Source organism: Anoplophora glabripennis, unplaced genomic scaffold (genome assembly GCF_000390285.2).
Source record: "Anoplophora glabripennis isolate ALB-LARVAE unplaced genomic scaffold, Agla_2.0 scaffold63, whole genome shotgun sequence".
Taxonomy (NCBI): domain Eukaryota; kingdom Metazoa; phylum Arthropoda; class Insecta; order Coleoptera; family Cerambycidae; genus Anoplophora; species Anoplophora glabripennis.
The window spans coordinates 1357850-1382484 of record NW_019416222.1 but is presented as its reverse complement, the minus strand read 5'-3'; the positions used below and the strand labels follow the sequence as shown (position 1 = coordinate 1382484).

General features: G+C 32.3%; 1 protein-coding gene across 6 annotated transcripts in view; it reads right to left on the bottom strand.

Annotated features, from left to right (window-relative positions):
* Window positions 1-24635, bottom strand: part of LOC108903717 (protein gustavus) — a 226173-nt gene that overhangs the window by 9665 nt on the left and 191873 nt on the right. For 2 of the 6 annotated variants that reach the window (XM_018705996.1, XM_023454451.1), the window contains 2 exons: window positions 1768-2029; window positions 308-450 (listed from right to left, as the gene is read on the bottom strand). In XM_018705996.1, the coding sequence (XP_018561512.1) occupies window positions 308-450; window positions 1768-2029 (405 nt within the window). Of the gene's footprint in view, window positions 1-307; window positions 451-1767; window positions 2030-3174; window positions 3389-11341; window positions 11415-21757; window positions 21911-21955; window positions 22173-24635 lie in introns of those variants that run through there. The other 4 variants (XM_023454454.1, XM_023454457.1, XM_023454452.1 and 1 more) reach the window with 4 other exon arrangements.

Sequence of the window (24635 nt, the reverse complement as noted above, 5' to 3'; positions counted from 1 at the left end):
TTTCTCCCAGTCCAGATAAAATGGACATAAGCCATAGATAGGGCCACAGCTATTAAAGCTATTTTGTTGAAATTCGTTTCGTTATTGCTCATCAGCAACGTATGCGAAAAGAAACAGTCAAATATCAGCTCGTTGATTTTCAGCACACTGATCATCAGCCCCTTGATCATCAGCGTGCTGACCCTCAGTGTCTGTCTGAAACGAGGCCAAAAGTAATATAAAAATAAATTAATTAACATAGTAACAATAAAGTAACAATTTAAATTCAATTGAGAAGTTTGATTCCTGACAATAAAAAACAAATTACCTGTGAAACGTAAGTTTGTCATCATCCTTAACAAAAATGTTTAGAGAGCGATCGTCCTGGTTCCAGCTGTATTTCAGCTGAGTTTCTCTGAGTGCTGGCGGCATGTCAAGTAACATGTCGAGTCGGGGTGGACGTGCAAAGTCCTAAAAGAGAAAAAAAATAATTACAGATGCTATTATTCTCAGTGTTATGAATATTTTCAATATACATAGTATCAACAATTAGAAATTGAATGCTTGAGTTTGTCAATTGATAAAGGAACCTGGGAAGTTGGAAAAGCTTTTGTCCTGTTAACGAAATACACACGAAATTAACGGCGATGCCGCAACAAAAAAAATAAAAACAAACAAAAAAATATTTTTACTAAAAATCTAAGATCCTTCAGAAATGAAATGTGAAATATTACAATTTATTGCTTAATGTTTCTTACAACATGGGTGATATATCCCATAATCATTTCTTTTAAGTTAATTCATACCAAATTGTCTTTTCTGCACCTGTTTTTTAGAGTACTTGTACCTTCAACAAATAAGAAACATACCGAGTATAACTTCAAGTGAGGGTCAGTTTTTTACGGTAATAAATACCTGTTCCTACGAATATTAATTTGAAATTATTATTATCTTTTAATCAAATAAATTGTTGCAATCCGTTCTTTACATTGCACTTCATCTCTTGTCAACGCCGCTACTGGACAGCATTTGAACTCCGTAGAGCGTGAGCGCTTATGAGTGTTGCCTGCTATTTTTTTTAAATCAACTGTATGAAACTAATGGAGTGGAAGTGAGCAAAACTGCAATTGGTAATAATAATTTTGTAACACTGGTTAGTTTGTGAATCCGTGCCAATGACCTCTAACATTGATCGATCTAATTTAGGTGAAGTACATGATATCAATATACCAGATAAGATAGTAACAAACAAACGGTCAATGTAAATTTTTGAGAAACGAAGATCGTTATTCTAGTTTTTAATTTTCCAGTTTACATTAGTTAGTTTCATGACTGTCTGGGTGAAGTCTAAATTTTATTGGAATCGAAATATGTGTGTTTAATTCTATAGTAAAATTTAAATGAGTGAAGTGTCTTGTGTAGTGCATATTTATAACTTTTTACAGATTTTTTTGTTTATCGACGATGTGTGCATTTGTATGACTTCAATGTCAAATTTTTGTGTAATATTATGAAGAATATGTATACGATTAATAGATTTAATGACAATGCATTCCATATCCTCCAAATGGGTATGTGCTTGCGACTAGTGCAGGCAGTTGTTTGAGGTTGCATTAGCCTGTCCAGTGGCGGGGTATAAAAAAGGTTAAAAAAATCAATTTTTGCTACAGAATTTCAGAAAACAAACTTATGATATATGTTTCTGAAGGTCAAAGGTAGCCTTTGTATAAATATGACTCCCCATCAAAGTTACGCCTTGCACAGAAACGTTAGGAATTTCCGACATACCTGTGCCAGTTCTCTAGGAATGACTGGTTTGTACGGCGCGGCTGCATCCCTGTTGACGGCCTTGACTCCTCCTGAGACCTTCTGGCCCATGCTCATTCCCCGGGCCCTGCGACGGGCCGTCTTGCACGGCACCACGGCCGCCTTGTACGCCCGCCTCACCTCGCACAGCCTACCGCCGCTGCCACCGCCGCCGCCGCCGCCGCCGACGCTGCCGACCACACCACCGTTTCTCACTGTGCTGCCGCGGATGCCGCTCTTGTACCTGAAACAACAAAGTTTAAAATTAATGGGGGTGCCAAACGATAAGGAAAGCGCATATTATAAGAATTGGCGTACACGAGGCGTAGCGCAATAGACGCTTATTAGACGCAACAACCCATTTTGTACTCTTGTGTGTAGCGCACTTGTGCTATTAAATGTGCAATTACAAAAATTATGTCGTAGTCTTTTACAGATAAGTGTCTATAATTTGTTATTAAAACCGGTCCTTTAAAAGGTATCAAGAAATAGGCTGCCTCAACAAATATTTTTTCAAATTTTTTTTTTTTTTTTTGACTATCGAATTGCGTCAGCACTTTAGTTTTTAGTGATAAGTTCAGACGGTCCTGTTTTATGGACACCTAGGTCACCCGATCTAAACCTATTAGACCTTTTTCCTCATTTATGCGCATTCATTGAATAAAAAAGTATAAAGGGAGCTGATTTTGAACACTTGTCGAAGTGATTTGTCTTTTTCTCATTTTTTACTATTACGTAAATTTTGATTTTCAATCTTTAACTTGTGTCATTTAAACTTGACCAAATAAAGTTAAAAAACCGATTTATTTATATCGAAAACCGTTCTTTATTCGAAATAAATGAAGAGAACCTTTTTTAAACAAAAACCTTCAGAATATCTAAAAATGTTATTTTTAGTTTTGATAACTTTGTCAAAATTTATTAAAAATATATGTGTTGAGGCCAGATCTTATCTGTAATCTTTATCAAATAATGGAGCCTTATAATACTATACCAAAATTTTATGAAAATACACAAGGTGGTTTCAAAACTAGAAACTAAAATAATTAAATTTTTATTGGAGTACGAAAGTTAAGTTGGGCTGAACATTAAAAAAAAAGTAAGTAGGAAGTTCTAGTTATTTTAACTCCCCTATATGATCCGATACATTAGTAGATACCATACCTGCATATACCCCATTCTTACTTTATTTTCAGCTTTTAGCTATGCAAATTAAAAACAATTGGTATAAACTTGACTTATTCCAGCTGATAAGACAAAATTTATAGCAATATTTTATAGAATAATATTATAAATACCATTTACTTTACTAATAACAGGAAAATTCGTTTAGCACATATATATATTTTTTTTTTTCAACAAACCTAAACATTAAAAAGCCAAACTTACATTTATTTATCACTCCTATAAATTTTTCACCTAGTTTTCGTCACATCAAACTTTCACAGTTACGTTTCTTCACGATAATAATGTGTACATCTAGTCGTATTTAACTCTACAGTACAGTATAATTTGTCCGTTTATTTAATAAAATTATACAATGCTCTATTACCGTTGAAGCAATGACTAAGTCTCATAATCTCTATACTTGCTAACTATAAAACAATAACTGTTAGTTTCAAATTTACGTCACACGGTATTTGCCACAATATCCGCGCTTTCTAAGAAATTTTGACATAGTTAACTGCGATAACCACAATGACAAATCTTACTCGCTACTAACACTTATCGTCTACGTTTCCTGGGTAGTCCGATACATCTCAGAAGCAGACGAAAAGTTGTAAAAAAATAGTACACTGAAATCACATGAAAAAAACTGAAATATTTGTTACGTCACCAAATTATTTGAGAAAGGTTGATGTGAATTATATTATTTCCATATTTCCGGAAGCGTCAATTGTATTTATTCAGATTAGTCACTATTATTCCTGGAAAATGGCAATTGTTCATCAGAATTCAGAATATGAAAGAATATCAACAAATAAGACAGTCTTTTAATATGGACTATGGGTAAGTACAGTCTTGATTTTAGATACAAACATTTTATTTTATTTTTCATTTGAAGGTCTGTAACTTTTAAGGAATTCAAAATTGTACCAAAGTAGTCTGATTTAAACGGTTTATTGTCATCTGAGGAAGGCCACTGCAGTTATATAAGAATAGAAGCTGATGGACTAAATCTACATCGGCCAATTGCGAAAAATTAAAAAACGATGTATATTCAGCAATTTCAATAAGAATACCTAAACTGAAATTTAATAGTATCTCCCCATGCATTATGATTTCGAATCACAATCAAATAATACCTAAGCATCTTGTTGAATTTAAAAAGTTGTTTATAAAACCCAGTGTTATAAAGTTCAATATAAGAAAAATTATCTATACCAAATTTTAATACAAAATATTAAATATGGCTAAATTGTAGTCATCTTTGAAGCCTTGCATCTCAAAAACAAAAGACAACTTTGGTAGAACTAAGTTTTTGAGTATGCTAGATATGTCAGTATTGTTACTTTTTAACTATAGAGCTAGCGACATAATAATGTTTCTCAGCGATATTTTAGAATAATTTTTTTGTACTTTTTGTTTTCTACATCGTATTCATATCAAAATGTAAATATTTCGTTGTACACACAAGAGATCCTCAGATTTCAAAATGAGTATCGTTTTGTGTGAATGAAATTTTTCGAAACATTCAACGTACAATACAGAAAATCTAACCTCAAAAAGCAACCTCTAGAAGATTATACATATCACATTTCAATGCAATTCACTGTTTTTTAAAACCACTACGACCAAAATTTTATTATAAAAAAACTAAGATGGACTTTTCTCGAAACACCCCGTATAGTTTCATGATAAGTCAAATGAAGTTAATAAATGTTAAGTGTTAACTATTAAAATGAATTTCATTATTCCATTATTATGGCTTCATATAATTACTACTGCCGATAACTATCGAATACTAATCAAATAATACATCTGATGATTTCTGGGAAACAACATAAGCCCAATTAACTAACGTGAAATAAGAAAAATGCGTTTTAAAATGCAAATGATATTCTTTAAAAATAATTTAGGTACGTTTTTTGAGAAATAATTTATCTTAAACGTCATTAAAGAATCACAGAATCTTATTTTATCTTTCTATCCTTGAGACCAAGATTTTAATCAATCTAAAATCGTACCAATAAAAATTGAATTCCAGTTCAATACATATTGAGGCAACTCTTTAACAAAAAATAATCTACAAACACGTGTCCGAAAAACTGAAAACCAACACCCAACGCAAACGTAACATTGATTATTTGACAATCGTTGGACGACGTTTACCCAATACTGCCTAGAAACATTGACATTAATAGTAAACAGAACACAGATTTAGAAAGGCCAACGAAAAATTGGGACGCACATTCCAGACCTAGAAGGTGAACGTCATCACTGAACCTCGAAAATGATGTGAAGAATCGGAAAATTGGTCAAATGAATGGAACATGGAATAACTCCGGTTAAGAGTCGCGCCGCAAGGTGCGCAGAAGTGTAGATGCAAATTGTGAGAGGTTACAACATGACGACGACGTTATCTAACCCGAGTGACGAAAAAATTTAAGAGAAATTTAAATGCGGGTAAATTCTTTCAGTCGATTTCCATTCACAGCATAGTGTAATCGATTTGGCAGAGAAAGCAAACACTTATCCAAGCATTTAATTCCGACCTATTATGTTTCGGTTTCAAAAATTAAGGGAAAAAAATTGGAGAAAATAAATGTGTATGCGCTGTTTTAAATTTCATTGATAAAGCAGCAGGGTACCTACCATAAGGTTTCAGATTGTAAACGAACAAAAATAAGGAAAGAGGTGTTGATTATTCATCAAGCACATTAATCAGGCATGTAATCATGTAATATATAATTATAAATAAACATAAACACATTGACCGTCGCTTCGGAACTGTATGCGGATGACACGTGGTCACGATGGTAGCGCCCCCTCGGCGGGCGAGCTGGCAGTCGACCGCCGTGTGGGTGCGTTGCGTAGATGTATGGGACTCCCGCAGCGAGAGGGCACGGGTAACGGCGCCACATGCGTCACACAATCGGGAACACCGCGGGGGATATAGGACATAGTTGCCAAACCGGCATGTAAGTGTCTAGACCTACAAATATATAGAAAATTCACGTGAATAGCGCCGGATCCCCATATCAATAAACAAAGCCAATTTTTTATTTATAGTGAATATTTTTGTTTTTTGTTTTGAATTTAGAACTTAAGACATAAAAACAACCACAACAATAATCTGTTACTTTTTTACTTAACATTAACCGTACATAACCTTTTTTCGAAGTCTCTTTTTTTTTCAAATTCCTTCAGTTATTGCTAGTAACAAACTGCACCTATGAAAAAAGTGGGTCCTCCAAACCTTTTTATTTGCACATCTAAAAATATTAAACAACTCAATATGTAAGATTCTTAAATATCTTCCAAAAAAGTATTCCTGTATTAATTCGATAAAATTAACCGTTTGGGAGAAAAAACGTATTTAATTTAATTTTGATGGCAACAGTAATAGAAATAATTCACTAGGATTTGAAGGTAAACGAAAATTATGTTATCATATATCTAGAGGGTGTCCCTTCATGTTTCAAAAAAAGTTCCTCATGGGAAAATAATAGGGGTAGTTCATGTAAAGTTTTTTTCTCAGACACCCTGTTTTCGAGATACAGTGTGTTGAAGTTATTACTTTCTAAATGGTTTTCCTTAATTATCTTTAAATCGGCTAAAGATAAAAATGTCAAAATTTGTACAAGAGTAAATATCAACTGTGCGTTAAAAATAATGTGTAAACGGTTTCTTTCTGAAAAGCAGTGTCGCCGATACAGGTAATTGGAGGGGTACAATCGAAAAAAAATATATATTAAAAGTCAAAATTTGTTACATTTCTAAACGGTTCTGTAAACTCTAAAGCATACTACAAAAAAAGGTATACTTGTCGAAATTCGGTAGCATTCAGTTCTTTCAACAATTGTTTATTTTAGTAGTGGTAGTGTAGTAGTTTAGAAAAATATAAAACTAGTTATTAATAGATAATTAATTACCACAATTTGTTTATTTTAATTTACTTTAATAAATGTTAGTTAACAACAAGCTTAAACCTAATAAATTTTAATGTAACAAATTTTGACTTTTAACATTTTTTTTTCGATTGTACCCCTCCAATTACCTGTATCGGCGATACTGCTTTTCAGAAAGAAACCGCCTCCACATTATTCTTAACGCACAGTTGATGTTTACTCGTGTACAAATTTTGACATTTTTATCTTTGGCCGATTTAAATAGATAATAAAGGAAAACCATTTGGAAAGTAACAAATTCAACACACTGTATCTCGAAAACAAGGCGTCTAAGAAAAAAACATTACATGAACTGCCCCTATCATTTTCCCATGAAGAACTTGTACACAAGTTTTTTTGAAACATGAACGGAACAACGCATTAAAATCTGCCAAATGATTTATAATTACATACATAGATTCATTTATAGAAATTGTGGAGTTTAAAAATAATAGTATTGATACTTTTTTCTCTTAGAAACGGTTATCGATTTGGAAAAATAAGACCTTTTTGCGTGATTAACGTTCTTTTAACATGAAGATTATTGTTTAATCTTTGAAAAATTAATTTAGTCTAAAGGGCTTTAAAATTTTAAAGATTTTTTCTTATAGAAATAAAACTGCCTATTCTGAAATATGTGTGACTAAGCTGAAATTCAAAATAGGCTTTTTTTAACTACAAACATTTTTTAAATCTTTGTTATTCGCAATTTCTTATTATTTATTTATTTTTTAGATTATGCTGACATCTCTGCGTTTAGATATTCAGATACGGATTAAAAAAAATATTATCTTGAGATTAACGAATGTAAGAGACAACTGAATTGTCCACGAAAGGGCATAACGTCGACGTTCTTTATGTAAAAGGTACAAGTTTCTTTCTTTACGTTTTCGTTACTTTTACTAAGCACATACGAGCAAAGGAATAAGTTGTATGTAGGATGTAGGTAATAATTAAAGTGAAAATTGTCTGTAACTGAAAAGGGTAGAACAGTAGAAGTGGCAAGTCTGGAGTCGCAAGTACACATATACTACGACCAAAGATTACAGAATAAATATTCTGTAAACTTTGCTACGACCGAGAAGCACGAAAAATAACTGGCCAACCGTTCGTCAAGCAAGGGATGCCCTAAAAATGTTTTAATGTTTTCCTTTTTGGACGCTCCATTCTATGTAAATAAAACTAATTTAACTAAGACCGGTTGATTAAGTCAATTCGTAATGCAGCTGCATCAACCAACAAATTTAATAAGTTAAGTTTAAGTAAACCTATCAGACTTAATTTGATTTCTTTGTTTAATCTTGGTTTAATTATTTTTTATTTAGATATGACGCCACTTACAATTTTACTTGTAATGTTTTCTTGATAAAACAATTTACAATTTAAATTTAAAATTATTCAATTAGTATAATAACGTATGCATGCACCAACATTTTTAAGATAGGTATAACATTTCAAAAACGTTAAAACCAATCAGGTACATCTACTAATGTTTTAGTTAAGGTGCATATAATAAATTGTGGCAATTTTTTTTTAGCTTCAATAAATTTGCCAAGAAACTGGAAACAGAACTGGTTTTCTAAGTTATTAGGCAATTTTGACGATTTTTAGTTACACTTAATATTTATTCAAATGCAGCAATTAGTTACAGTCTGTGCGATATTTGTTGAGATGGAATTTTAAGACGACTCCTGCGTCACTTTCTTGGAATTAACCGCATTTGACACCGGAGGTAGAAAGACACTGGCGGCGTGCCGTTCACCGTAGCAGCTTGCAGTGCATGCTGAGTTTTACAGTTACGAAGACGTGTTTCTTCGTAAGTGTATTTTCTTGTGCATTTTCAGTGTAATTTCTTATTAAAATAAATCAACGGAGGTGAAAAATAAGAGAATTTAATTCCCAGTTGAAGAGTATCGTGTTTAATGTGTAGTTATTTTAAGATAATTCTTCCATTCTATTCTAAATAAATATTGTTAGCCTTAAATTTGAAAAACATTGGGTCAAAAAGTACCTAGTAAATGTCATCGGTTTTAGACAAAATGAGACGGGGTCTGGTTTTTAGCCAGTTTTGTTGATGCAAATTAATAAAAAAATTAAACAATAAAATAAGCAATGATATTGATTAACATTTTAAGTTAAGGCCATACATGAACAAAATATTGGTTTTTCTGCATCAAAACACTTTTCATAATATAAAACATTAAGTTAAATTTAGATTCCTTATCATCTTTAATTTCTGGACATCGCAGATTTTAGAAAAGACAAAATCGTATAAGACTTGAATGTAAATTGGACGAATTGCGTAACCAAATCTCCATTTATTTAGTGACAGGGCATGGGAAAGCAAAATTTAGAGGAAGTGAAAGGCAGTTTTCTGTAAAAGGAAGGAATATAAAAACTAAATCACAGTTTACCGGTGGTCGTGCTGTAACTAAATATCGAAAAAACTATAATCCACCGAATGAATCACGTACCAAGAATTTTTGGGAAACACGAGATGGTGTATTAATTTTTAACGGATCTATCTGAGCAGTAAATATTATTAATATAAAACATACAGCAACAATTTTATGACGATGATTATTATACAGATGTAAACCAAAAAAATTCATGAGGCATGTACCAAAAATACACGAAAGGAATAACAATTACATGATGTAAGGTACTTTAAAAATTATCATTATGTAAATACAACCACACATTAATGTCGCCACAAAATCCATGAGTTTTATCATGTTCGTTGTTAACTTTACTTATGTTGGAAACAAAAGAAATAGTTTAGCGAAAAGGGAAGCCAGAATTTTCAAATAAAAATACTTTTTTCTTAAATAAATGTCCAGTTAATTCATGATGTATTTTTATATACAAAAATATCCCTTGTAACTTTCATAGGGTTTGAAATGAAACCCTGACCTTTTAAATGGACTCCTCTTACGATTATTATACAGGGTGTAACGTAAAGGTTGGGAATAAATTAAAGGGTGGACTTGCAGTGGGAAAAATAAGTGGTGTATTTGCAAGTTTTAATTACGGAAAAATTACACGAGCTACAAATAAAACGCAAGAGGGTAATTTTGTTTAGAATAAAAAGTTGATCATAAAAAATTTAAAAAAATGTTTTTACCAGTGACGTACTAGTATTTTGTTCTAAAAACATTACGGAACAGCACGCCACTGAGTAACTTACAAAGTCAATCTTTTTCTTGTTACTAGGGGATTATCAAATTAAGCTAATGCTAAAATTTCGTTCCATTATCTTATAATGTTCAAAAGTTATTGGAGATTAAACTAAATTTTTGCGCCCTGTAGCTTGGAAAATAAAACCCGTAGAGCATGACATCATATAAGAAAAATTTATTTTTTAAACCAAAAAATCCACAGTTTCATTTATTCCCAACCTTTACGTTACACCCAGTATTAGTGACATAAGGTTTAATGGCTCTATCTGTAAGAGTAAAGAGGTAATATCCAAAAGAGTGTGCTATATAGAGGTTTATTTGGAAATTTAAATTCTGACATTATAATTTTGAAAACATCAACATTTTATAAATTTTGTCGTGATTTCAAGTAATATATTGTAGCAAACAACTTGTAGACCTGTGCACATTTGTTTGAAATTTCATGATCATGACAATTTTTATTTCGCGATAAGCAAGCAAGCAAGGTTTTGATAAAGACTTGTTGCCTTGCAAATAATAATCTCTCTTACTAACACATCATTTAGGGAAAACTTTTTTGACTTCCATTATGTTACTAGGAGAGATGGTCTCATCTAATAATAAGAAAGCATCATACCCAAATGAGAAAACATACACAGGGTGTTTCATAAAAGCAGTAGCGCAAGTACTTTTCACATTAATTAAGTAACTTTTCTAATGGACAAATAAAAAATAAAACAAAAGAATTTGATGCTTCTTTGTACAGGTAACAACGTATAAAAATATACAATTGCCTTCAAATACGTGAAAGTTTTGGATCAAATTAAAAGCAGTAACCAATCAAGCAAATTATTTAATATTAACGTGGCACAATTTTCTACAAATTTTTCAATGTTTTAGTTGCAACTTATTTGAGGTTTTATACGTTTTTCCAGAAACGAAAAAAAAAAAGAAAAATTAAAAATGAATACATACAAATTATAAAATTAAATTCAGGAATGAAAAAGCACGGAAACATTGAAATATGTAAAAACTATTTAAAATAATACAAATTTCAAACTTTAATGCAAAATCAAAAGTAAACTAAAAACTGGACATTTCTTTTGCTTTGGGCTTCCCCTTGTACAATCTAGGAAAATTTCCACTCATTTTTAGCAAACAAACAATAGGGAATCCCACAAATAGTTCGATATCCTCCTTTCAATATTTGTTTTCAGCACCCAAATACACTTTTTTTTTAGAATTGATGACTATGATTAACGAAAAAATACCAAACAAACTACTCACCCCTCGTCGAAATCACAAACGGCATTCTCAAAAAGTCGCAGTGCCATAATAGACCATAAACTTATCGAACAAACTTTCTCAAAAGCTCACCATCGCCACTATCTGCTTTCGAACATTCCGCGTCGCCTTCCGAATCGAAACTATGTAGTCAAAACTTAATTCGATACAAAGGAAATAATATTAGAATGTTATGTTCAAGGATAAGCCAGATGTCAATGGCATCGTTATAAATAATACAAATTTTACAGTAAAAGTAACCGCGTCCGACAAGAAACGAGTATTACCAGTACATGCTCAACTTCATACTAACCCAAAAAAAAAACTCAATACTAGACATGCTGGAAACTTTATGCGAACGTTTAATTGCGAGAATTTCGAACGGGCGCGGAGGGAGGAGCGCGAACGTTTCTCGTTAAATATTATGCATATGTTCCTTGACATTTACCTCAGTCAGTAAAAATAATAAATCACAAAAGGATATTTCTGCATTATAATGAGACGTTAATAACTATTTAGCATAATCGATTACTTTAGGCGGGTTTATTGTCGGAAGTAATCGATAATTTTTAGTGTACTTTGAGGTTTTTTTTTTAAAAAAAAAGACAGTAAATTATCATATTCAGGTCATATTAAAAACTTTGACAAATGTACCATTATGTAAAAAATAATTGGCATCAGTGCAGTGAAAATTTAACACTAAAATATTTGACATTTGTAAAAAATTTCCTATAAATGGAATTTATTAATTGGTTCTAAAAAAGCAATTAAAGAAAAATGCTCCCATATTTTCTTTAAAATACACGCTTACTGGCAAATAATGGACCACACTTCAATGGTAGTGTTGTTTACAATATTAATAAAACAAGAAAATTTTGTAACTGAAAAGTCAAATTTTGACATACAAGTGAAAATTGCAATTATACAGGGTGTAAGAAGTTTGACTGCCATTACTTCAGCATGAGACAGAGTAATCATAAATGAACAAAAAAGATGTAAATTACAGGGGCATAAATTAACAATTTTCAAAATACAGCTAGTATTAATATTGGGAAGTTGCATCACAACGTGATAACAGCGCTTAACCAAACACTACACAGCTGATGCATACCACGTGTGCACGCGGCAGACTTGTCCTACGGAAAAAATGTAAACTATGTATTATTGTGAAACATTTAGTAAATTTCAAGACAATTGTTTTCAAGTTTTTAAATAAATAAAATATATTATTTATTTAATTTATCGATTTTACAGTACGAAGGTAGTGATGAGCTTAAATTTTAGCTCGAATTTAACATGTAATTATGAATCTCTTAACAGGAACTTATGTAATTAAAGTACCCAAAGATTTACGTCATCCACATAATCATACTTATTAAAAATAATTTAAGTACTTACTAAAATGCAAAATTCAGTAATTTTTAAACGCACAAAGTACAAAATAAACTGCAATATATGCTCAAAATGTCCACTATCATTTTCGATGCACGCACGACACCTTCAAATCCAATTTTCACGCACTCGCGCAAATACTGGTACGCAAAAAACATTCAGACACGGTCCAATTCCAGATACTGATTTACGCATTGCTGACTAGACAGTTTAGTACCTCGTGTTATTCGTCGCCCCGTTGTCACATTGCTCGATATGAACTTTATCGAATTTTAAATTTATAACAACGCTAATTTTTAGAATTAAGCATAAAGAAGTTCAAAACAGTGATAAACATTGTATTTTATGGTATTCTATGCACGCAGTTATGTCAATATTCCTTAATCGAACTCTTGTACATCAATTTGGAGATTTTGATCATTTTTTTCTCGGAAATGGTTGAGTTTAGGACCCATGTCATATAAGGTTTTTTTTTTGTTTATTTTAATGTATTCCATCGTATGTTAAAATTAAGGCAGTCAAACTTCTAACACTCTGTATATTGAAAAATTTATAGCCGTCTGAAAACATAAATAAGAATTTCTTAGAACCAAATTTGAGGAAGCAGATCAGTCGTACTAAGTGAAAATAATGCAAATACAAACAAATGACATGCTCTAATGAGTACAACAAGCTTCTATTGTGTTAATGCCTATAAAAAAATATAAAGCAGGTATCCTGTGTTAACAACCTGCCACTGACTTCAAATTGATAAGTGAACAATATTTGTAACCAAGCTAGTGACATTTTTTTTAGTGGGGAAACAGCACTCGCGACTTCAGTAAAATATTCAGGAGTACACGAAAAAATAGTGACCTGTCGTTCGACACATCGAAACATATTCAGGAATAAACGTTTCCTGCTTAAAAAAAATAAAATTATATAGTGAATTTTCATAAAAATGGTCTAAATTCGAAATATTGACAAAATATTCAGGTGTGCATTTTTTCTTTCGTTTTTTTTTTGATAGAACATTGGCAAAATATTCTGCTTTGTTAAAAAATGAAACAAAATGATGAATTTTCATCAAAATGGTATAAAATTCGAAATATTGACAAAATATTCAGGTGTATACTTTCTTTCTTGTTTATTGATAGCGAAACAAAAATATATGAACTATTTTTAACATGGTACATAAATTCGAAACATTGGTAAAATATTCAGGAGTAAGCGTTTCTTGCGTGTTCTTGAAAAAACAAACAAAAAAATAATCAATTGCCGTAAAATGCGACACTGGTGATTTATTCAAGATCGCAGGTTTTTTGTCTTTTTTGAGAACGAACACAGTTGTTAAAATGGCACAAAATTCGAAAGGTTTGTTAGTTAAATACAATTCACATTTATTGAAAGAATGAAAATATCCGTCGTTAAAATGTACATGAATTCGAAAATATAAAACCGAAATAGTGATAACATATTATTATTCAGGAGTAGGTAGGTACAAGTTTTTTTAACAATGAAAATACGGAAAAATAGGGAATGTTTGTTTTTTAATAGTGATATATTACTAAAATTGTACATAAATCCGAAACGCTGGTATAATAATATTCAGGAGTAAATACTAGTTATTTGAAAGAACGAAAAGGAAACCATCATTAGAATTCGAAACATTGGTAAAATATTCAAAAGTGAACAGTCGTTAATTAACATTCAAGAGTACACGTGCTGTATTTAATTAACATTGAAGCCGAATCATCGAAGGCGTTGTTCACACCAAAGGAATTACGTTACACATCGATTTCACTAAATATCGAAAAATATTATGTAAATATTGCGACACGCGGCCGCTATCTGCTTTTTTCTCTCAAAGCGAACCGCTGCCAAGCCAGATAGAAATTGCGCAACAACACCGATTCAAACCCGAAGTAAAAGCTCTCCGTGATCTTGACCTTGGCATGATCTAATGATATGGTGAACGTGGGGAATCCGAGGACCTCTCACTCGCCTGGCATTCGCTGAATGGGCACTCTGCTGACGGTGCGTCACCTGCAGAGCCGGTTCGGAGCAGTCGGCGAGCCAGCGACGTCCTTACCGAGAAGGCTTACGGCAGCCAGCGTGTGTCGAGATACCGGGAACTTCGTCTTTGTTTTCGATTAATTCGCGCTCCGGACGAACCACAGATATTCGACGCCACTGGGTATTTTAGAAATTTGATCGCTGTTTGTAACTACACACTAGTTTCACGGTTCCTTTTTTTTAAACGGTTTTAAGTGCAATTTAATGATTAACAGTTTGAAAACATCATTGCTAATTGCGAATTTGACTCATTTAGAATACGATGTCCAATCCTTTATTTTCATACTGTAGGTTGAATCAGCATAGAAAGGGATTTTAAAGGTCAATTAAAATTAAATACACTATGCAGTAATCTTCAAACAAATTGTAACTTCATTCATAATAAAGAAAATCATAAGCCCTCGTTTGTTTTAAGAAAAAAAATAACTTTATCTCATTTGGAAAAGGGCCATTTTTAAGTTGCCGCATTGAATAAACTTTCATTACCAATACAGGTCCTTCAATAAACTTCAATAAATCTAGAACAAATAAACTTTTGGTTTAGCAAGAAAAGTTCTTACAATTTTTTTTATAATTAAAGATACAATTTGTATTATATTCATAAATAGTTTGAAAAAACCATTGGCACAGACATATTGCATTTTGTTAGAGAGTAAAACCCAAAAAGCGGTATTTCTATGCCACCGATTTTTTTTCAGACATTTCGTGATTACATTGTATAGTCTTTCCGATCTCAATTGAAGAACCAAGAGGTTGGCAGAATGTCCCAGGTTCGGTCGCTGATGCGGCAACTCGAAATTGAAAAATTTGAAAAACGTGTTCCTATATTTATTTATTAATCCCCATATACAGGTCTGGTCGCCCAGTTGAAGAATGAACGTCGGGCAAACGCGGCCGCACTGAGCGACCTGGCCCATAAATTCAGTTGTCAACAAATGGTATAGCAGTGCAGTGCAGCAATGCGGAATTTGGTGCGATTCAGGTAATTTTATTATAGGCACCTTCTATTAATCATTCATATTACAATTGCGAAAGGGAGAATAAGAGGGATATTTTGTTTACTAATATTATTACAACATGGCATTTTGGAGACCCTTTGAACCGGAACAAAACGAAATTTACAATCAATATAATAAAATTGTTTGAGGACATAAATAGTTAAAATATATGTTGTTGGTCAAATGAACATACAATAAAAATTTTCTACACGTTATACAGGGTGTTAATTAAGTATGTACAATAAATTCAACAAATGATCATTTGAGTGATTTTAAGACAAAAAGTTCATATAAACATTGGTCTGCAGATGCTTCGTTTTCAAGATACAGTGTTAAACTTTTGTAAAAAAATTGATGTTTCGTAAATATCTTAAATACCCTTTACTCAATTTTGTTGTAATTTAGCAGTGTTATTCATACTTTGTTATTTAGTAAAAAATTATCAAAAAAAGATAATTTCCAAAAGAAACTTTTCCCTATGTTTCTTGTGTGGTCCAGGAATATGCAATGAAGTGGATTTTATTTTTTTTCTACAAAAATTAATCAAGATACGAAAAACATTCAAGAGACAACAGTTGTATTTTTAGTTGCTTAATTCAAAAAATATATAAAAATTACAAAAAAGTCAGTGGCGTACATTTCTTTTGTGAAAAATATTCGTTAAGGTACCGCTTGGGACGCCACTGGACTTAATAATCAAGTTAGGGTTAAATTAGCCCCTCATTACTACAAATAACACTGCCAAATTACAACAAAATTGGGTAAAGGGTATTTAAGGTATTTACGAAATATTTAAAAAAAGTTTAACACCCTGTATCTTGAAAACGAAACATCTGCGGACCAATGTTTATATGAACTTTTTGTCTTAAAATCACTTAAATAATCGTCTGTTGTTGAATTTATTGTACATACTTAATTAACACTCTGTATACAAATTATTATAATTTTTTACCTTTAACACAAAACATTTTAGGGACGCCTAAGAAACTAATAAAATTATATTGCTAGGTGTTTTTATACATGTTCAACTGACTTCGGAAAGACTATACTATAAAAAAACATTCTATGAATATTTTTTTAACGTAATAAAATATCTGGTCATAATGGCAATGCAACTCGATTTTATAAATAAAATGAAGGTATATTTTTTCTTAAAATTGCTTATTTGGAAAGATCGCTACCTTACAATTACAATGGTTTTAAGTTTAGTTGGTATATCCTTAACAAAGATGACATACAGAGTGTACCTTTAGGCTAACGTTTGTCGCACTACTGTTGCAACCTATGAAATAAAATTTCAACCAGCACTCTGTAATAAAATAAACAAAATTTAAAACTGTTTTATGTACAGCGTAGACGTTCATGGCGCCATTTTTTTTAAATTTCGCGCCGAATTTCCACACAGCAACGCCTTGTGCAAAAGCTTTTCACTCTGCATATTGCGATACCCATTCAACTACGGGGAACAATAATACAATCAGTATTCAATTCAATATAGTTCTGAATCGTGTAGTAATGAAGTTGGTCAATAATGAAGTTTCTAAACACACACGTAGGTACGTACACACTCAACAGACAGTCTGTCGTGATGTAAGAGACTTTCTACATAAAAACCAAATGGATCTACTTTAGAGCTATTGACGTTTGTTTAGATATAGATTAGAGAAAATTAGTTGATAAAAGGATCGTAAACCTCCATTATGTACAATAGCAACTAGCGAGCGATTTTAATTCCGATCGAGTCCTCTTTCCAAACTTAGTGCAAAATTTAGTATCAACAGGAAGCACATGTAATGTTTTTCTATTAAAAATAGCCATTAAAAAAGTTTGTTACAATTTTTTTATAAAATATTCAATTACTGGTCAGTACCTCAGACCATAAAAGTTCGATACACCCAACACGGCAGATGTTCCTAAAAATCGTTATTCGTTTTACAACAGACACCTAACTATTAACAGTTTGAAAACTTCAGAAAAGTACGTTATTAAACACCTTGGAATTTAAATATGTACTTTTGTATTTTATTAACAGGAAAATGGAGATATCATTACTATCGTTTTACATTTATAAAGATAAATATACGCATATTATTTGAATAAACTTGCTCGTTATCTAATGAAATATTAACTATTTCAGAGTTGGAGAAACAATCAATGAGAATAATTTACGAAATAATTAAAATGGGGCACATGTAGCTAGCTTTCGATATCACAATAAAATTTTCATTTAAATTTGTATATCTACTAAAAAACTAGAAAATTTGTATTGCTAACTGAATAGGTAAGACCTTGACGTTAATTCTAAAGACATTATCTTCCATTTCAATGGCATAAAATGTTTATTGTCAATTTAAATTTGTGTTTAGTAGTCATAAATTAGTTATGACGTAAATTAAAACAACATAAGGTGTTCTGTTACAAAAAGAACCTCGAAAAGAACTGATGATAACATAAGAAAATGTGCATACACATGTGGATGTAACAGCAACATCTTGTCAAGGGAATATTTTTCTAAAACAAACAGTTATAAATGAGAGATAGGACCAAATTTTTAGTTTTAAGTGACTAAGTGTTAAAATCAATTCGATAGTACCAATTTCAGTTACATCCTACAATTTTGCCATTTGAACTATTTACATTAAATATTTAAAGAATTATATGTATATTCGTTCTTGTTATAGCAGTTAAGTTAGTCTGGCATCAGTTACCTATAAGGCTATTACGGTTTGTGGTCTGCTGTTATTATGACTGACATTTATTTAAAAAGCTGATGGCCTTAAATTTGATCAATTTTGCCAATTTATTGTAATGTGTGCCAGATGTATATTGAAATGTAACAATTTCATGCGCAATTTATTTTATTACGAATTGATAAAAGTAGACAAGATAAGTATTGATTTTTGTTTTGAATCTTGAGCCTCTAAAAAATAAATTGAACAATTAAAAGCTTATCTACCCAATTTTTGAAAAATTAGATATTTAAGCTGTTGGTTACTACAAATACGTCTAGTTTCGCGTTTAGTTAAATGAAAGTCATAATCTTTCCATCCACATGCACATAATAATAGTCAACACTTCGCTTGTTTTCGTACTAAGGACATAACGTCTAAATACAATACGTTTAAAATAGATGTCAGTACACAAATACCGAATTTCAATTTGAAGTAAGATATGCATATTTTGATCTTGTATAATAACCCGGTAAATGTATTTTAAATAAAATAAAATACTTTCCACTAATGTAGAATGAGTTTCAAAGCACTGACTTGTTCATTGCAAACCGCAACAGCCGTCTCGAAAATCAGGTGAACAATTCAGAATTGAATTTATATCCTCAATATGAATATCGGGACACAGATGGTTTCGTCGAAGACCATTGCCGGATAGGTCTAAAAAGTTTGTTTTTATTTTCTATTTCCTAGAAAATGTGAGATAAAAAATTGTGTTGGCAAATCTTGCTATTAGAATATTATGCATAATTATTTCAATTTCACTATTTTTTATTCCCAATTGCTATCCGTTTTTCTAATTTTCGCAAAAATCTATTAATTATATGTTCTATACGTTAACTGTACCACTGTTTAAAATATATTTATATATTTATGGTTCACCCTGTATGGCAAAAAATTTAATAAGAACAAAATATTTCGTTTTTATAATACAGAATACAGAGAGGCGACACAATTTTGTTATTTCCAAACACTTCAAGTAAAACTAAAATTTCAATAAATTCATGTGCAACGTGACACGTGACGCATGTCGTCACCATCACAGGCCACTTGAATGAGTTAAATCACCTACGTCAGAACCTCCATCGTCTCTTCAGCTCTGATACTTTTTTCGCGTTACGATTCTGCCTCCGCGAGACTCAGATCGATCATCAACAAAATACCGGAGCTTGTGGACAGGTTTTTGCACAGGCAGACCTGCCTTCGTTACACCGGAAGCCATCTTTCTTAGAACAGATGTTCGTCTCGTGTATCCTAATTCAACTTCGATTTGCTTTTGCCCGTCCTTTATATGCTCCAAGCTCCAATGTTCGTTAGGAGGACAAAAGTCCGTTTTAACAAAGTCCGTTTGGTTAAAAATAAAACATAGGCTTAAAAAGTTAACTTTCAGAAACAACTAATTGTACTTTCACAAACTGTTATGTACATAATGATAATTAAAACACTATTCCGTAATGCGATTATAAATAGTTGAGGCAATGTACAAAATATCATTTATTATTTGTCGAATTGTATCATTATACCGGTTCCCTTTCTAAATGTACAGCGAAATTCAAACATACATACCTATATTAATCGATGCACCTTTGAGATTTGGCGACAATGTAAATAAAAACGACAAGAACATCTATTGCTGTTTATACAGGGTGTTTCGAAAATATGTTACCAAATTGAAGTAGGAAATGGGAAATATTGCTTTAAGAAAAAATTTGGTAGAATATTTCCAATACGATATCATCTGATATTTTATATCTCTATGGAAGGTAGATAAACAAAACAACACATTTAACTAAGTTAATTTGAGTTTTGATAACAAAAACAGCTCGGAAAACAAACGTTTCGAAACGTTAAGATAAATCTAAATTTTAAAATCAACCCCTAGACTTCTGGCGCTAGGGGTTATTTATTTAAACAAAAAGGGCAGCTGAAAATGCCGCAAATAAATAATAAAAAACAAAATCAGGAAGTTCTCAAGTTTCCTATGACCACGGCTTCTAAAACAGTTAAAAAAGCTACGGAATGGCAGACAAACAGAAAGTTTTTAAGAAACTCTAACACCACTGATCTAGTTCAAACGAAACTCGGACTCTTTCAATTATCGATAGTAATGATAACTAATAACCTCACAAAATACTTTTTTTCTTATTCACCATGATGGGAGACGCTTACCGTAATTGAGATTATTATTTTTTTATTTCCGGTAGGTACCTTTTGAAGGGGCAACTCGGGAGCCACAAAAAATACTCATACCAAGTATTGTACTTATGCGCAAGTAAGTACAATTGATTTAAATACAAAAAAAATAGAACAGTGGTGCTAAAAGAATCTCCGAGATCTATTGATGCCCAGATAGGGTATGCACTTTTTTCATTGGCTCCCAAACCTTGAATATGGAGTTAAACATTGCAGCACGTTTTTTTAATTAAATGTTTCCTTAAGTTAATTGGCACCCACAATATTAGTAAAACATTTCATCTGTAACATCGAAGAAAAATGAGATTTTCTATTTAGTAGTTACAGGCACCATATTTTGAAACAGCGTATATGTATTCAGAGACATGATTTATCAAACTGAAAGGATGAATTTTTGTGCTAACTGCACAGTCAATAACGTTTTTACCATTCAATTTGAAAGTACCAACACCCAATCTGTCAAAGTACTTGCCAAGAATAAAACATTTTAGAGACAAGGAGAAAAGTTAGATCCGTTAAAGTAAACTCTAAAGTCCTCTAAATTCGTAGAAAGTGGCGTAACCTTTATCTATTAATACAGCAATGCCATTAGTGTGTATAATTGAAAAAAAGTATGTTGGCAGCCTAGATATTTTCACATTACTGAAATCGAGATAATAAAAAACGTGTAAATATTTACAACTGCATGAATATATTAGAATACGTCTGACCAGGCCAAGGTTTTGAAAACCTCGTTGGGTAAGCCATTAAACATTCTGGACAAACAGCTGAATTTCGTAAATTTTTTTAGGTACCACTTTGCCAAATACTTACTAGGCGTTCAAACGCCGCTGACAATGACTACTTATCAAACTGGTAACTTTCTGTTGGTAGAAAAAAACAAACACAAAAACACTGTACTGTTGACAAATACTAGAATTTGAATGTCCAATTTCCCAATCGTACACAACACAAATACTATTTCGAATCCATATTAACGATTCCATTACTACTCGGGAACAAAAACCCAAGGAATTTAAATTAAAATAGGTAAATGTAAATGAAAAACTTACTTTCGCTTCGTCAATTCCATGTTATTTGCGCCACGAAATTTCAGCGCTCACGTAACTGTACGAAATTATTCCGTAACTGTCAGTACTGTCAATATCAGTCACATACGGTCCAATAAACGTCAAGAAAAACACCAACTACTCCACGACAGGGGTTGTTAATCTAACAGAATGTGTAACATGGTGTAATAAAAGACTTACTTCCGTCGTGCTATCTCCATTTCCTCTCGGTTAGGAACCACTAAAATCCACTGCAAAAATCAGATACAAAACATATTCACTGACACACCGACGTTAACGGGCAGACACACCGCGCCAACTTCGAGTCCCTTCTGAGCACGTGCGGTCAGATCGGAGAAGAATATGGCGCGTACTGAACGATCAAGTAAACGTTCGTTTGTTTCGTTACAGAGCCTACTGACTCCTTGGGCACACGGTCGCGCACTACTTGACTAGGAGAGATAATGCCGTCTCGCTGGTGTTGGGTATTCGACTAAAACTGAAACTCAGGAACTAATATCGCTCTTACTTTCTACTCCAATTGAGAAATTTCGCCGCAATCGACACATTTTCGTTTTCATTCATTCTATTTAGATGGCAAAAACGGTTTGGCTTACGGGTTCGCGATCGCCTACGAATCCAAACTACACACCAAGTAATATTTATGGCAGGAATTTGGGAATGTACGCGCGGAAACGATCTCTCGCAGATATAACAGTTTATTTTTAGATATTCCTACACGGTGGCTGGTCGAAAGTAGAGAAATTCTTGTTTATAAAGTGGCCTGTTTATACTTCAAAAAACTGAGGGAGAGTTGCTCTTGGAAAAATAGGAGTTCATATAACGTTTTTGTTATTATGTTGTTCATTGAAGAGGGTTTTTTTTCTTAATTATCTTTAAATCGGCTAAAATAAAAAAAAACTTGTAGGTAGGTACATGAAAAATATTAACCATCTTATTGTTAGGAAAAACGTGCAAACCATTTTATTCCCACTAACAGTGGCGCGGGTGCGGGTGTGTTGAGGGGTACAATTGATTGAAAAATATGTTAAAAGATCCTGACATTTTTGCAATCCCTGAAGAATGATAATATAAAATCGATACAGTGTACATTTTTAGAGAAAAATGAAGGTAAAAACCACAAATAATTGTCACTGAAAAGTTGAATTTAAAAATATGCACAATTTTAAGCTATGACCAGACCTTCTTAATCTTCATAATATGCTGGTCATTTCCGATGGGTCAAAAAAGAGAGCCTTTTTTTATCAAAAAATTTGCTGGGTCAGTGTCTTTGGTGTCATTAAAACATCATGTGATAAAAAAAAATTATAAAAAAAATAATAACAAATTTTCTTGATCTTCTTAATCAAACATTTTCAGTACATATTAGTTTTTGTTTTTACTGAACTTTGAAAGACAATATCATTAATAGCTTGTCTTTGATGTTGTTGTATTTGATGTTGCTTTTTATCATACTGAATACACTTTTGATGTAGTATAATACTACGAACGACCGTTTTCGAGAAAATTGGAAAGAAAAAAACGGCACAATTTGTGAGAAAATTACTTAGGAAACGCGTCTTTCTCACGTTCCTGTCCCTATTCCCTGGTATAATTAACACTGATTTAATTTTATCATTTTTGCTTTCAACTTTCACATCACTCCGACATAAAACCGCTAAGGTAGGCTAGTAGTTTTTGACACGTTACCTATTCTGATTATAAAGAGTAGAGCGTGGGCGAAATGTGATGATCTTAGCTGTATACTAGATATTATATATGGGTGTCATTCAATTATGGACGGGGTTGTAGTCCGCAGAGTAGCTGTTTCGCACAATATTATTAGTGAAAACCAAAGAGTTACAACGATGGGCATTCTTATTAGTTACACTCTTTTAGTCTGCGAATGTTACACCAAATATGACGTCAATAAAATGTTATACCACTGCAATAGGGTCGTTGACCATACCTGTTTTTTTTAATTTGCATAAATATTTAACGTATCTCGTTATCTTTTTATTTTCGCTTGATGTCAACAACAAAAAAATACAAAATATTTAATTTCGAAATACAGCGTTCGGAGTTTTTGATTTTTTTGCGTGCCTAGTAAAATATTAATTACCTATTTCCCATCCGACATAAATGCGGTATTTGATACGCGTGTTACAGTTTACTGAATTCTACACAAAGCGGCTATAATTACTCCTTTAGACTAAGCACAATTAAAAATGTTAAATATGATGCCTGGGTGACGTCAATGCCTTCTGGTAGTCAAAGTAACCTTGCGTTCGGTTCATTCTGAACGCAATTATTAGCATTTTCATTTACTTTGCCTCGAGTCAGAATTCATCGCTTAAGATTTAGTCATTAAAGTTTTACTTGAATAGCGCCGTTTTTTCCATGAGTGAGACAGATCCATTATAGTCAGTTTGGAAATGAAAGAGAGTAATAAAACCCCGAGATAAGAACCGGCCATGGGCGTGGTAATATTTCGTTTCAGGTAATTATCGAGTAACACTAATGCTAACAAAAATGACGGAGATTGGAAAATCGACTATCTACAGACTTTTAAAGGAAACACAAAATGAACAAGATACTGTAAATCCCCCAAAATCATCTACAGGGAGGTCAAAAGTCGTTATAGATGATTTCTTCAAAAATGTCAGTCGCAGAAAAGTACACTCATTTTATTTTAAAAAAGAAATACCAACGCTAAACAAAATTTTTAGTGAACTTTCAGAGGACAACGATTTGCCAAAAATCAGTAGAAGCAAATTATGGGCCGTCTTACGAGAGTTGAATTTTTGCTGGGAAAAGCAGAACAGGAAGTCAGTTCTTATCGATAAAGATGAAATTATTTGTTGGCGAAGATCCTGCTTAA